Raw genomic sequence first — 16,382 nt, 5'->3', positions numbered from 1 at the left:
TTTGTGTATTCGTGTGTTTATAAAGCTGTATTGTATTTACTGAAGACTCACCACCATTAGACGATTTTTGTAATAGAAGATAATATGTTGCTTGTAATTCATGTATAAGTGAAGTTATTAAGTCATCTATTGTAATTTGTTCAAAATAAATTCACACTTGTTTCATTTAACGAATAACTATTAATAATAATTAAAAAAAACTACTAGTAATGATATTAATTAAGCATGGATCTTGGATAACCTTCACCAATTCTTATACCTCACATAATATTGTTTTCAAAATTATTTTTAATGTTCATATATTTTTAAAGAAGTTTAGCGTACTATATCCACATTATTGATTATTAATATGAGTGACTTAGTTAATTATAATGGCAAAAACTGCATGATGACTCCAAAATCAAATGGATCTACGAAATTATCCAATATTTCGCCTTAAAACGTAAAAGAAGTTTATTACTACAACGCACAACAAATCAGAAGTGTAAAATGAATATAGTCTGATATATTTATTCTACTCTCGTCTTGTATATGTATTGATATAAGTACCAGAGATCTGTACTAATAAATAAACTTTACTAAGCAAATCTAATAAAATGTTCTAATACGTAAAATAATAATTGACCATGCATCAACATTTTTTAAATATATTTTATTACAATATTTTTATTTTTAGATACATAACAACAATTATTAAAAAAAAACGATATGTTATTAGTGATTATTTAATAAAAAAACAATAAAAAATATAAATAACATTCAATATATAAACAAACAAAAAACAGAAACTTATTTACAATAGAAATCACAGGAATCCTAGGTTAATTAAGTATTTAAATACATATATGAGCTTTATTTTCTCTCTCTCTATCCCTCCTTCTCAACAACTGTTATTAGAAATATAGTTATCCCTATATTCTAATCTACATAACTCCTCCAACCACATGTTAAATAGAGAATAATCCCTTGTTTTGTACAAAATTTTGTTAACCTACTATATTATCTCGATAAAATCTATTTTTTCTTGTCATTATAGTGCCTACTCTGAGTAATTTCGCCATTTTTAACCTCGACACTTGGTACGAACTTGTCGCTGTTCCTTTTCTTTGGTTCCTGGTGATACTTATTCTCTACAGCACCGTTGTTTTGACCATTGGGAACGTTGATTGGTTGTAGGGGGGCACCGAAATACGTAGCTAGCTGAGCTTTGATTTTTGCTTGTTGTTCGGGGGCGAAATTCTCCAATCCTGTTATGATAGCAGGAGCGGTACCCGTACCACCCGACTTCAGATATTGCTGCGCCGCCTGCTGAGCCAGCTGCGAGATCTCGTTCAGTTCCAGGGGCTTCTGGTACTCGGGTTTGTGATTAGCAGGAATGTGATGTTGATATTGGACGTTGTTCTGTTGAGGCTGATACCTCAATGATCTGCCCTCAAAATCGGGTTGCTGGGAGAGATGGTTGCTGAGTGGTGGTTGATGGGAAATGAGTGCCTCGGGTGTGGGTAGGGCTTCGTGTGGAAGTGATGACAGCGCCTGTGGGACGGGGAGAGCGTTGGATGCAGGAGGAGTCACTTGCGTTGGAAGCGGATGGATTGGAGATGAGTGAGACACGGGGGCTGATGGATGGAACTGCAGATCTTGTGGTTGTTGGTATTGTGGGTACTGAGGTGCTTGCGGAGTTGGGAGAGGAGTTACGATCGTTGGTATGCCTTGTTGCAAATTTCCTTGGAATATTTGATAACTATAACAAAACAAAATAAAAACATAGTCATTTTACGCCATAAATTTGTTGATAAAGTAGAGATACTAAAAAAATGTGGTTTAACAATGACATTGTATTAGAAAGAAAGAGTTTCGAATAATACTTTCTCCCAAAACGTTAAAAATAACCATTCCTTCTAGAAAACTAACTCTCATATTAAAAAATATGTGTGAATGTTTAAAAAAACTATTGAATGTCGAACAGTCATACAAAGAATAATGTAATAAATCATAATACAGATCTGATTATTTGATAATTAGACATTTGCATCAAATAAAAGTGAAACTAAACTACTTTTACTTATCTGCGGTTTATATAATAAGTTGTAGAAATATCAGGAATATTCATATTATGGTTAACAGCTATAAATATAGCGAGAGTACTTTCTAAATAACACAAGCAGGTTTTTTGTTGATTTTAGGTTAAATATTACTTGAAGAATACCTAATAATAATTCTCTTACCGAGCGGGATTACTTCCGTGAAATAGACCCAACAGTTGTTGAACCAAGTTGCTCTGTTGCAAGAGATGCGCTGGAATGTACGCCGGCTGAGCAATGATGACCATAGCGACGGGATGATGCTGCTGAAGCAACGCAGGTTTCCTTATCCCCTAAAATGCACCAGAATGGTTTTTAGAAAACTATGTTTTTCTATGTTATTACTGATAATAAAAAACTAATATAATATCCTAATATTTGAGAACATATTCATTAAGTTTATATATTAAATATTGCCAAGTTTCATTACAAATCATGACTAATTGCTGTTTATGCAGCGAACAAAGGCAAATTATCTTTAGCTGAAGATATCATTGTATTCCTTAAAATAATAAGATGCTTAAAATGATCAAGACATATTTTCAGTATGTATTAACTCTAATTTGAGACTGACCATATTTAAGTGGGTTTTATGTTGATTGAACATTTCACCTACGTTGCACTTGTCATATTTCAAATTTAAAAAGTATGCTGTAAATTCAAGTCACCCTGTTTTTCTTTCCCCCCAAGAAAGGTTTGGTCCTCTGGTCAGCTATGTCTTTTTATCAACGTAACGGACATCAATCTCCCCCTAGGAATTTCAATAGAACTCTGTGTAGTAAGCATCATTAACAAGGTTATTAGCAAGTCTTCCATAACTCATAAATGGTGGTGAGATCTTGACGTGAGCCTTCTTCTTGTGTGATACCTTCTTCTTCTAAACGTTGGTAAAAACCCATGAATTGGGCTTCGAATTGCTTCCTCATCCACCGTATTCTCCAGATCTGGCCTCCAGCGGCTATTTCCTGTTCTCAGATCTCAAAAGAAACTGAGGCCTATTTTGAAGCAAAAAATAAATCGTACCATAAAATGGTATCGAAAAGTAGGAGGGTCGCTATAATCAGTGTATCACCCTTGAAGGGAATTATGTTGAACAAAAAAAACTAATTATGGCAAAAAAATGTGTTTTACTATGGTAGGCCGGGGACTTTTCAATTGACCTGTTATAACAATATTTTTATATTTTTCGGAGCTGTTTTTAATAGGATTTCGATATGTTTTATTTATATATACAGTTCATAAAATCATTAAATATCATTTTATTCATGCAATATTAAGCAAAAGTTATAAATTTCCCCATATATGACCAGTATATTATATATAATATATGTTTATATCCCAAGCTTGTGTAATGTTCCTGTTATTCATCGAGACAAACAACTATCACTGAAATTCTTCACCGAACCTTAAATGGGTCTTTTCACCATCATCTAAATCATTGATAAAGTGAAAGTAACATTGTCCGTAGGTCCAACTTTTTATTAAGCCACCGTCTATTAGAAAGGGACTCCGTCGAGCTTTTTTTTACTTTCTTCCAATCAATGCGACTGGGTAAACATTCATTATCTTGTTATGTAATTTTTTGCTTTATTTTCCTTGTTGGCGCCTCCGGCAAAACGTAGTAACATTTTTGTTCACCGTTCGAACTTGTTATTTTTGATTAAGTCGCGCTTCAGCGATCAAAGTCTATTAATGTTTATTCAACGATTTGCTGGCGGAATTTTATAAAAAAAAACAACCGGAATCCAATTATTTCGATACTTTTGTCAAGAGAGAAAATGTTGCCTAGAGAAAAAGCCTGTGTGTAATTGGTAGTGAAATTTTCGCTTCAAACACTGGGTAAAAAGTAACGAGCGCACTTGAAAGCAACAGTTGTTCATTGGAGTTGGAGTATATAGCGATAAAAACGATAATTATTCGGTTATTAAACTAGTTTTAATATTGGGGAACTAATTAAATTGTGAAGATAACGACTCTAATTAATAGGATTGTTACGCCAAATTAAATATCCGACTTTTATCTTAGGTGATTAATTAGATATTATTAGTTGTATTACTATCAGACATATTGAGATTCTGTTTTATATGTCTTTTTTATAGAGTTAAAAATGTCAAATTTTAATCTACAAAAAGGGAATTATTTTAGTCATAATCTATAATTGGGAATCAATAATACTCGGGAGTGGTTTGAACACTATAATGTTAATGATTAAGGAACCAAAATATGTCCTCGAAAGGATGATCCAATTTACATTCATTAGTAACTGAACCTGTAGAATCATTATAGGAATTGACCACAGAAGTCTTTAACAATGATTTGAAACTTTGAGGGTGTTCTAGAAGCAAGAATATTGAATCTTGAACATGAATTTTGAACCTAATGGCATTGATGACATCTGAAATAGTGAAATAGATATTGCGCTTAAAAATGTTCAGTTCCGGGTTCGAATCCCGCTGGGACATGAAGGTACTTTATGTTTATGATTGTACTTGTAAATGTCTTTATAGGCAACAGTGGAAAATCCGACAGGCTGGGTAAGACTGAATGTCTTCCAAGATGGTCAGTAAGTTGGTCACTGGTCAGTCGATAGGCTTAATGCCGAGGACCGTGGTTCAGAGCCTACGTTAAACTCTAGGTCCAGTTCAGATAAGCCCTCGTTGGTAAAAATATATATGAATAAAATGAAATGGAGAGCAATGGACAATAATTTCAAGGCACGTTTTTTCGACAATTTTGAACGAAATAATGTTATCATATCAAAGAAAAACTTTCTGGCTTTTCTCTAATTTTGAAAGATATTTATATTTATATTAAATAGTAGATTTCTATAGTCTGTTCAAAGTTATTTTGTACATATGTCATCTAAATTTGTGGCATCAAAACGTCGCAATGTTGCCGCATCAACTCTGAGTTTTAGTTCAGTTTGGCTTTGACATACAACAAAATTATAATCCAAATAAAATAAATCCAAAAAAACAAAAATGTTATCAAAAATAATTTATTTTAACATTATTGTACATCTAAAAACTACAGTTAATTATATCGTCACGCTAGTTTATAGGTTAGAGTTATAAATTTTTATCACTATTGCTTTCAAGAATTTTGCGTACGTCTGACAACCGAGTGATTTTGACAGGCTCATTCGTTTACGTGTTCGAACTAATCAGACAGCATTGTGTCTCTTTTTAATTAAATTAAAATGAGGTGGAATATATTGTCTGATTAAAACATCTTGATGAAGTATATACAAAAAACTTTGAACAGACTATATGTATAATTTTGTCAACAGTTTTTTATGCTTGTCAATTAGTTTTCATTCTATAAAATCAATACAATTCTTTCATATAGAGAAGAAACATATTTACTCAAAGAATATAAAAATGGATAGCAATGGACAATACGTTCAAAAATATGTATTTTACGACATCGTTACAGAAGTTTTTAACAACAAAAAAGCGACAATACTGGTAACAAATTATTTGTAACTTTTCCAGAGTTTTCTTTGGAGGTATTCTAGCCCAGGAATTTTTAAAAACCAAAATCAAAATTAAAATTAAAAGTATTACTTTAAAAAGATTCTGCTACCTGGAACTACTTTTTCCTAAACGGTTGACATGATATCTGAGGTTCTACTTAACGGATTTATTTAAAATTTGATGTGAAACTTCTCTGTACATTTTATCACTCACCTCAAAAGTTTGTGGATATGGAAGCGCCTGTTGCAAGAACTGTGATGCTTTTGGCTGTTGATACTGTTGAGGTGACTGGTACCTGGCTCCAAACTGAGCGAACTGTTGATAGTTGAAATGTTCTGGCTTGGTAGCTGGATTGATGGCATTTCCACTATTCAACAGAGGCTTCGTTTGATCATCCTTGTTACCCGCTTCGGAGGCTACTAGACCGAAGCATAGGGCCAATATAATCTACAAAAAAACAACAAATTTCCATCAGTACAACAACGATCACCAATTATTTCCTTCAAGCACTATGACCACCACGATGGCATCCATCTTGTAGCGTATAGTAATCCGATAATCAAGCACACAAAACAACGTTCACTGGATCCACTTACACTCAGCTGTGCCATTCCTTTCATTTCTTCGCGCGATGACCGTTTGATGATAAATCGCTACGCGATGGCTTCGAGAATCAGAGTGCAGAGAAGCTGAAAACCCCTCTCTTATTTATACTGATATACATACATGGATTTTTTCGGATTTAGAAAGGTCTGTCACGACGCAGCTTTTGTTGACGCCATCTCTCGCGTTTTATGGCCGTCGCGGACTTTCTTCGCGAAGAATTTTTCGTTTTTCACGCGTAAAAAATGCGTTTAATTACATATAACGCATATCTTGTTAGAAATTATAATGAGCTTAACCGGGATTCATTTAAAACTAGCTCATTTAATGTGGTGCAGATATTTCGACCGTAAACCGTTAAGATAATAATGTTTGTTCTGTAAAAGAGTCGTAATGATGGCATATGAAACTTTATATTGAATTCAAGAACACTGAAAACACTATTACAGATAATAATATATGAAACTACCATTCAAAAGTTCGTAAACTTTTGATTTGATTGGGTAGATAATTGTAAATTTGGGTAGATTGAACAGATGCTCCATCAGTACATCAATGTTGAGGTTTTCTTGCTCCTAGGTAATGATGGCTTAGTAATTAGAGTTGAGTAAAACCAATTGATCTAGTTGAGTAAATTTATAAGTAAAACTTAGTGCACACTTAGTACACATTTTTAAAAACAGTGATATACATGTTAAGCTCAAAGTGTCTGCATTGGTTGTTAATTTTTGTAATTAGTTATTTTGTATTTTTAAAACCGCAGCAAACTTTGATAAAAAAAATAGATTATTAGTGTTAATTTACACAATTGCTATAATTTACAAATTAAAAACACAGTAAAATGCATTAATTCTTATTTATTACACTCAAGACTTAGACTAATATTCAGTTAAAGTTAATTAAATATATTTAAAACAAATTAAAAAAATTGCATATATTTTTCATTAAATTTTGGCATCGTCAGAATAGCCGCCCTTATTTTTCACTATTTGTATTTCGGGAATAAGAAGAAAAAACAAATAGTTAAACCTCGAATATATTTTTATTGTTTTTCAAAATACTCGCCACGATGATCGATAGACTTTTGCGTACGCTTAAACCAATTTTCAAAGCATTTATTCCATTCCGAATGAGGTATCTTCAAAACATGACTTTTGAACGCTTCAATAGCTTCTTCGGGCGATGAAAATCGTTGGCCACGCAGTTTATTATTCACGTATGGGAACAAAAGGAAGTTATTGGGTGCCAAATAAGGGCTGTACGACGGATGACCCATCAATTCGGTGTTTTGAGTGCTCAAATAGTCTCTTGTTTGAGACTTCACGTCGTCATGATGAAGAACAATCCGGCGTCTCTTGTTTGTTTCCCTTATTTCATTGAAGACTTCTGGCAAACAAATGGTTGTGTACCAATCAGAATTTACTTTTTTACGATCCTCTAGAGACGCTGTTACAATATGACCAGTTTTCCTGAAGAAACAGGGCACCATATTCTTTGAAGTGCTTCGGGTGCGAACAACTTTTGTTGGATTTGGTTCATCTTGGAACACCCATACAGTCGATTGCTGCTTACTTTCGGGCTCATACGAATATATCCATGATTCGTCAGTTATTACTTGTTACACAAATTTTATAAACGTCTTTCGAAGCACCGCGTTTGAATTTCTTGAGCGTTTCTTTGCACCAATCGACGCGAGCGTTTTTTTGAGCGATTGTCAAATTGTGTGGGATCCAACGCGAACATAACATTCGCACAGCTAAGTGTTCATGTAATGCTTAGGGATGCCTCAATCTCACAATAGATGCCATGCCAATCTTGTTTAATAATTTCACAACAGCCGATTTTGGACGACCTTCACGAAACTCGTCGGACAGCGAACCACGATTGAATTTACTAAACCAACGATACACGGTGGTTTTTGATGGAGCTTCATCGCTAAAAGTCAAATTAAGTTGATTGATTGTTGTCACACCCTTGTTGTGATAATCCACGTCGAAAATCGTAAAAAATCATCGCACGAATATGTTCACGATTCATTTCCATTTTTTGCCGAGATGAAATATTCAACTAAATAAAAAATAAACAAATAGCGTCCGTGCGACAAAATGTTCTGAGTACGTATATCGTCAGAAATGTCAAACTTTACGATGGAACCGCCAGATGGACTCAGAATGTCAGAATTAGATAATATTTGAACTTATACATGAAAATGCCAGACAGTACAAGAAATCTAGTCCTTCCAATGAAACAGACAATGCACGTCATATATGACGTCGAATAATGTACCAAATGCAGTTTGTAAAAATGTAAAATTCGTTTTAAAGTATCTGATGTGTCAAAAATGTAACTGAATCAATCTATAAAATTCGATTTCTGTTGATACTGGTCGACCCTGTTGCCAAATGTCTATTAAATTCGTCAAAATAGAACAAAACAAACAGGAAAACATTCTAAACCAAAATTCTTTAAGTTAATGCGCCAACATTGCGAGGTGCTGACGTCATATATGTTGTTAACGTATATTGGCTGTTTTATTGGATAGACTGTATATGAAATTACGGTGGTAGCAAATGTAGTTTCGTTTTAATTATATATTTTATAATAATCTCTCATTTGCTTTTTTTTGGTATTATTCTTAACCAGTTTTATTTTTTAACTTTATTATTGGATTCATATATGTAATATATATGAATTATTTTGATATTTTTATTATATACTATTTCGATTATATAGTGTTTCGCGAACTAACTAAAGAACTTAGAATATGTAAAGTCTCTAAGAGCAATTCGATACAAATTTCAAATAAATAACATAAAACACTATTTTTTTGCAAAGTTTTTGACGATAAAGTTATAAAGTTATAAACATAACAAAAACTATAAAGTTATAAACATTAAAATATAGTCCCGAAATAAGAGTTAATCTACGTCATAAAAGGGTCACAACGTTTGATTTTAATTATTTTGTCTTTTATATAAAACAAAATTTTAATCCAAATAAATTACACAGCCCTAATAGTAATATATATATATATATATATATATATATATATATATATATATATATATATATATATATATATATATATATATATATATATATATATATATACATATATACAACTCAGGAATATACTCTTCGTGGGAAAACTATTTCAAATTGTCACTGGCCCATTTCAATATAAATATAATAAAACACAACCCTAACCTATAAACTTCTGAGGAGAAATGTGTTTCTGACATTGATTATTCATTATTTATTGGCTCCTGCATTTTCAATCACACTAATCACAAATGTCAAGCGGCGATTTGAAATTCGTGAAAACAAGTAAAATTGTAGACATTTGGCAACCATGTGAATTTTATCGGCCGATTGGGCTACGTGTTCTGACGCACCAGACAGCATTGTATCTCTTTTAAACTAGAATATAACGAGAAGGAAAATTACAGTATGATTTTAAAATGAATTTAACTGCAATTCGCAATAAATTTGACGTAATAATAAGGTAATAATAAGATATGTTACAAAAATGTAGGGATAATAGATCAGCTGTTAACTCAATCTAAATACTTGTTAGTTATCGACTTACGGTTAAAAGCTAAACAATATTTAAAGTATTTTATTTCATCTACATTTTGTAAACGAAATGACTTCGGATACTTAAATATCGGGCTGAAAATAGTTGTTGCTTGATATATTTTTGACGATTCTAAACTTTATGGCGTTCGCTATTAATCTGGAGATGTAATATATTAGATCTGCCTCGCCTCGTGTAAAGGTCGATTTGTCTGGAGATATATTTGGCGCTCGATACGTAGAAATGAGTCGATTTTCTAAGAATTTTTGGAACATATTCCGTGGCCCTTACGTAATTGTAATGTTTCGTGGCCGAATAGTTTTCGTCAATTTGTGTTAATGTTAATTTGTTGGTATTATTTGATACCTGATGCGATGAATATGTAACCGAATCAGTCTAATAAAATTCGCCTGGTTGCCAAATGCCTGTAAAATTCTTCAAAATATTACTGATAATAACTAGAGGTTACAAACCTGGAAATATTGTTTTGGTTCTTTGCTGGTTTAGATAAATTTAAAGTGGTTACTTAATATTTGTGATTATTCTGATTTCCAAAGCCAATAAATATTCAGAAACAGATTGCATCTCTGTCAAATTTGTGTGCGTAGATATGTGTGTAATTATTCAAAATATACATTAGTATTTGGTTGGAATGTATAAGATAATGCATACCAAATCTTTTAGAGATGATATGGAAAATGCATTAGGGGGAATGCAGTAATTAAATCACAAGATATAGAGGAAACCTGTGGAATTTAGAAAGAAAATTGTACACAGGTAGCAACAGACGAAAAAAGGATAATACAAGAAACACACAATAACGAGGAAAAGAAGAACTAAATATGAAAAGCCAAATATGCTCTCCAATGAAAATAAAATACATTACTAGGATATAAAATTGTAAATTAGTTGGATTAGGTCTACAGTGGATACCACTACATAAAAAATGCCCCTTCATAGGTGATATGGAAAAGAGTTCAATTTAAATATAATAATACATTCCCACGCTACAAACTGGTGGCTGCAGAATTAATTGCAATTTAAGTCATTCGGGGATATATGCTTTAGATGTTCTATAATGTTAAAATAAATCATATTTCTTTCATTATTTTATTTCCATTAGAATTTTGATATATATGAAAGCAAAAATAAACAAGTCAAAGTTGATGTGGCAACATTGCGAGGTTGTAACTATAAATGTTATTGATAGACTATACTTTTAGATTCTATACCTTTTCCTTCTGATGATTCTTTTACCTTATACTCAAATTTAGATTTTTAACACAAAAAACGTTTCAAAATAAAATATGGATATTATAATCGTTGTAATAACTAAATAAAAATAAACAAAAAACTTATTTAACCTATATACTACACATATTTTATAATCAGCTATATACACATAATATAGCTTAATACCTGCCTAAACCTATTTTGATTATATTTTGCTTTTTATTGAGTTCCTTATTTATTTTTTGAAGTCGGTTGAATTTGCTTGCTAAAATATTTTATTTTTCTCTTTTCAGTATTAGATATTTATCCAATAAATTACGCAGTTATTTTATTAAGTATTACAATGGATAGCCCAAGTAAAAGTACAGCCCGTATGAGAAAAATATAGTTTGAGTGATTTGACAATCAAACAAGAACAAAAAATCGCTGCCCTGTTGGGAATCGAACCCGCAACTTTCGCGTGTAACAACGTTCTAATCATTACACCATAAAAACAGTTGCCTACAACGTTTCTACGACTTCTCATATGATATGGTTAGTACTTAAAAATGAATGGCTTTTACACTTAACCACTTCCGATTTTTCGTCACATCAGTTCAGCAATAACATTATACCCAAATATCTCATTATTTTAGATAATATACATGTGAAAACATTGTTGTACGTGCCTTTGAAATTTGAGCGTTTGCCTCGATTTCTCCCTTCCGCCATCAGATCCTGATTTGGTTCCAATGGCACCATTGGGATGCATGGAGTAATTTTCATTGACTACCTTGAAAAAGGAAGGATCTTTAGCAGCGACTATTACATAACCTTATTGGACCCTTTGAAGGACAAAATCACCGAAAAACGGTCGCATTTGAAGAAGAAGAATGTGCTGCTTTACCAAGACAATGCACCGTGTCAAAAATCCATGAATTAGGCTTCCAATTGCTTCCTCATCCGCCGTATTCACCAAACCTGGCCTCCAGCGACTATTTCCTGCTCTCAGATCTCAAAAGAACGCTAGCTGGGAAGACATTTTCGTCGAACGAAGAGGTGATCGCCGAAACTGAGGCCTGTTTTGAAGCAAAGAACAAATCGTACTACAAAAATGGTATCGAAAAGTTTGAGGGTCGCTATAATCAGTGTATCAGCCTTGAAGCGAACTAATTTTGCCAAAAAAATATGTTTTACTATGGTAGGCCGGGGACTCTTCAATTGACCTGTTGTTTCCAGTATTAATTGCAACAAAAAGGTCATTAATTTCATCAATTGACATGGGTATACATCCGCAATAACAGTTTACTTCATTTTAGCAAATCATTTCAGCGGAAGAAGCTAATATTAGCCTACAAAAATACCTGTTGAACATATAACAGAAGTATTTCGTGATATATGTTGCTTAACCCGACAATTTCGAGAAATTTCAAACAATCTCCTTCAATAAAAACGAAACCGTCGAAAGTGAGTGAAGTTATTATAGCGGAAAGATATTTTTCTTCACCTAGTGGCATGTATATTTTCCGGTTGACTGGGTTTGGCGGGCATATCGTCCACTATTCCGGCATTGTAAACATAGCAGGTTCTCCTGCGTCCGCCCAGACCAGATACACCTTAAAAGTAGACACGATTGAGCGCCTTTCTTTTCGACGTCTTTACCAAACCGGCGTACGGGCATTTCACTATAAATTTTGATTTATATGGCTTTGCTTTTTGGTTTCTTATGTGCAACAGAGAAAGTGTTCTATGCATTATCAGGCTTTAAATATCATATTTACTATATATGGATATAACATGATATTTGAACATCAAGAAAAATACTTTTCATACTTTTTATCAGTTTTTTTTAAATAAATAAATTTGACAACGAAATTGATTTTCTGGTGTTTGCTACAGTTTAGAATGGATAGCATGAAATCAAAAAATAAAAATAATCAAAATTCAAAAATAAGTTATCAAAAATTTTTTTGTTTATATATCATAAACTATTACTTCCATTGTATAAAAGATATTTTTTTCATGTCAATTGCTATATTTTTTAGAAATTATTCCATATCTATACTCTTTTCAAATATTTTCTGATAACATTAATTTAAATAAAGATACGTTAATGAAAGTATTACTATTCATATAAAATTTGATGCTAAATTCTGCAATTATTCTAATATTTAGCCTGCTCTCAAAGTTATGGGATGATATAATTTTATACAAAAATGAGTTATCAACATTAATATTTATCAGTATATCATAAAAAGTTACTCGCAGATTAAAATAAATTATTTTTCCGTTTTTATCACTATAATAGTGATATAATATGGAAGTTTCAACTTATTTTTAAGCCTAACTTTTTTGCCACTTTTTCCATATATATATTCAGGAAAAATTGCGATTTCTGGTAATTTTCATAAATTTTCTTATAAATGTAATACAAGCAAAGATATATAAATGAAAGTACCACTATATAGACAACATTTTATGCTAAATTTACTGATGGGATTGTTGTTCCAATATATGGAGTAGTTTCAAAGATGTACAATGAGATAATTTTATTCAAAAATAGTTTATCAATACTAATTTATCAATGTACCATAAATGTTTATTCCTAAGTTAAAATAAATAATTTTTTTGTTTTTATTGCTATACAATATATATAATAAGGAAGTTTCAACTCATTCTAAAGACTAACATTTTTTGCCACTTTTTCCATACATATACTCGTGAAAAATTGCGATTTTTGGTAATTTTCATAAATTTTCTTATAAATGTAATACAAGCAAAGATATATAAATGAAAGTACCACTATATAGACAACATTTTATGCTAAATTTGCTGATGGGATTGTTGTTCCAATATATGGAGTAGTTTCAAAGATGTGGAATGAGATAACTTTATTCCAAAATAGTTTATCTATACTAATTTATCAATGTACCATAAATGGTTATTCCTAAGGTAAAATAAATATTTTTTCTGTTTTTATTGCTATACAATATATATAATAAGGAAGTTTCAACTCATTCTAAAAACTAACATTTTTTGCCACTTTTCCATATATATATATACTCAGGAAAAATTGGGATTTTTGGTAATTTTCATACATTTTCTTATAAATGTAATACAAGCAAAGATACATAAATGAAAGTACCAAGTATTCGAAAGTATATATATATATATATATATATATATATATATATATATATATGGTACGTAAAATGCAATTTTAGTCATGATTTTCTTACACGTATTACGCAAGATAGGATAGATAAGGATAGAAAGTTAAGATATATGATGATAAAGCTATTAAAATATGAAATTATCCTTATATATATATCTAGAGCTACATAATCAACGACCAAGGAATCTTATATTTCGTATAGCAATAATTGTCGAATGTTGATCGTATACTTTTCTGTTTTCTGCTATTAATATCAATGAAACAGATGTACTATAACTACAAATAATATTTTTTTCTTAAAAAAAATCTTAATCGATTACTAACGACCACCTTTAAACGACAGCATTTAACACAGCTGCAAAACAAAATCGCCTTTTAATTTCCTTGTTTTGGTTACTTAATGTCTTATAACATTGAAATCACAGTCGGCCGATTGCATCCGACTATCGCGTTGCAATTCGCCAGCAGACGACAGGAAATCAACGATGTTTTTACTTTCTTTTTCGTTACGCTACATAACCTTCAAGCCGTGGAGATATGTAAGCGTGCTCAACAACTCGGAGACATTCTAATTCGCGTTTTTCTTTAATCGTTCTTTCACTTGTTAATTGACGAATTTATGGCCTACTAGATATCCGTCTCCGGACTCTTAAGTATGAATTATTAATAAATTATTAAGTGTTTATATAGGTTTTTGTCGGCAGAATTTGACAACAAATTAATAGGCATTTTTAATAATTTATCACTACTATTGCGTTCAGAATTTTGTAAAACCTAAGCATCCTAGTAATTTCCTTTATTTCTTCGATCAGTCCAATTTCTCAACTAGAGCGTTATTTGAACGTTGTACGTGATCTTTATCAAGCGATTTGTCTTAAAATACTGGAGTAATACACCAGTCATTCGATTCATATCTTTGCACGATTGCTTGATTGGCCTATTTGACACCATGCGACTTTTGAATAATTCTTAAACTCATATAATCGTTTTTATGATATCGTTTTGAATTCTTTACCAAGACTAATAGACCACTGCATTTTGTTTCAAAACCCTAACTATTTTTTAGCGAAATTGGTATGTTGTTTCGTTTTCTTGTTTTGGTTATTTTGGTTACTGTTTTGGTTTGACCTAGCCTTTTGTATAACTCTCGCCATCTATCAACTCTAAGATAATTTTTTAAAATAACACTAGTAAAGAAGAAGAAACTGGGTTTGGAATATATTAATTGTTAAAGCTCAATAATAACATATCCACACAAAGAATCTTTCCTGGCCAAAATTTTCTCAAGGAATAATAAAAAATGATAATATAATTTTAACAAACGACAAAACTTGAAGAATCGTGATAATGGATCATTCAGCAGATGGCTATATGAAGTAAACTAAAGTAGTAAAATATATGTTCTGTAAAATGGATTGAACTTTGAATAAAAATTAGGTGCGGTATAAAATGTTAATTACATCATTTCAGATATGTGCATTATGAAAATAAAATGAACCAACTTAGTTCGACGTAATTGATATGTGACATATTTCGAAATTTAAAATCAACATATGTACATAGCAAAATTATTAATTATTTGTAATACATCAATTTAAATATGACTAAAATCTTTTGCAAGACTTCTAACTGATGACAAAACTAACTTCTTCATGTTCAGTATATATTTAACAACTTTTCAAATGTTTATGTCTGTTAAAATAACCGAATTTTTGAAGACTTTTGAAACATTACACTTAAACGCTGATTTTTTATGTTATTCTCCTAAATTTGTCACATAAAGATATCATCGTAGCTCTCATATGACATCACATATTTATTTTCCCATGTTAATGCCAAAACTGTTCTTCTAACTTTGATGATACTTTTATTAAAATGGCCGAATTTACAAGTTACAGTCACCAAACTACAGGGACTGTGGTGGTGTGAAAACAAAAAACGAAATACAAAGGAAATACATCAATAATGTGAATACACATAATTGAATATATCGATGCTGTTACTTCGATATTGAAATATACTATATTTGACATCAATTTTCTTTTGTTTCATTCCTTCTTATTAATGTTTTCAATATCTCCATTAAAAGCTTTTATTTATATTATTAGTGAAGTTATGTAGTGAGGAAGAAAGATATATTAGTACATTTGAGCCAACTAGGAATCTATTGATACAAGCTTCAATTAATTGTTATGTAAACATTATCAAACTAAATTGAAATATTATGCATTTTATTTAAGTGCGCGTGTGTTCGACTA

General features: G+C 31.4%; 1 protein-coding gene across 1 annotated transcript; it reads right to left on the bottom strand.

The window, feature by feature from the left end:
* Positions 1–876: 876 nt before the first annotated feature.
* LOC143205104 (uncharacterized) lies at positions 877–6,296 on the bottom strand. The gene is made up of 4 exons (XM_076418184.1): positions 6,154–6,296; positions 5,771–6,004; positions 2,226–2,374; positions 877–1,741 (listed from the first exon to the last, which is right to left on the bottom strand). Exons 1-4 carry the CDS (start codon positions 6,175–6,177, stop codon positions 1,015–1,017), a joined length of 1,134 nt encoding a protein of 377 aa, XP_076274299.1. The 5' UTR covers positions 6,178–6,296; the 3' UTR covers positions 877–1,014.
* Positions 6,297–16,382: the final 10,086 nt, after the last annotated feature.

Source organism: Rhynchophorus ferrugineus, unplaced genomic scaffold (genome assembly GCF_030347505.1).
Source record: "Rhynchophorus ferrugineus isolate W39M unplaced genomic scaffold, kcgeb_rfMv2 rfM11, whole genome shotgun sequence".
Taxonomy (NCBI): Eukaryota; Metazoa; Arthropoda; class Insecta; order Coleoptera; family Curculionidae; genus Rhynchophorus; species Rhynchophorus ferrugineus.
The sequence above is the reverse complement of the archived record's forward strand: the minus strand, read 5'-3'. Positions and strand labels throughout refer to the sequence as shown.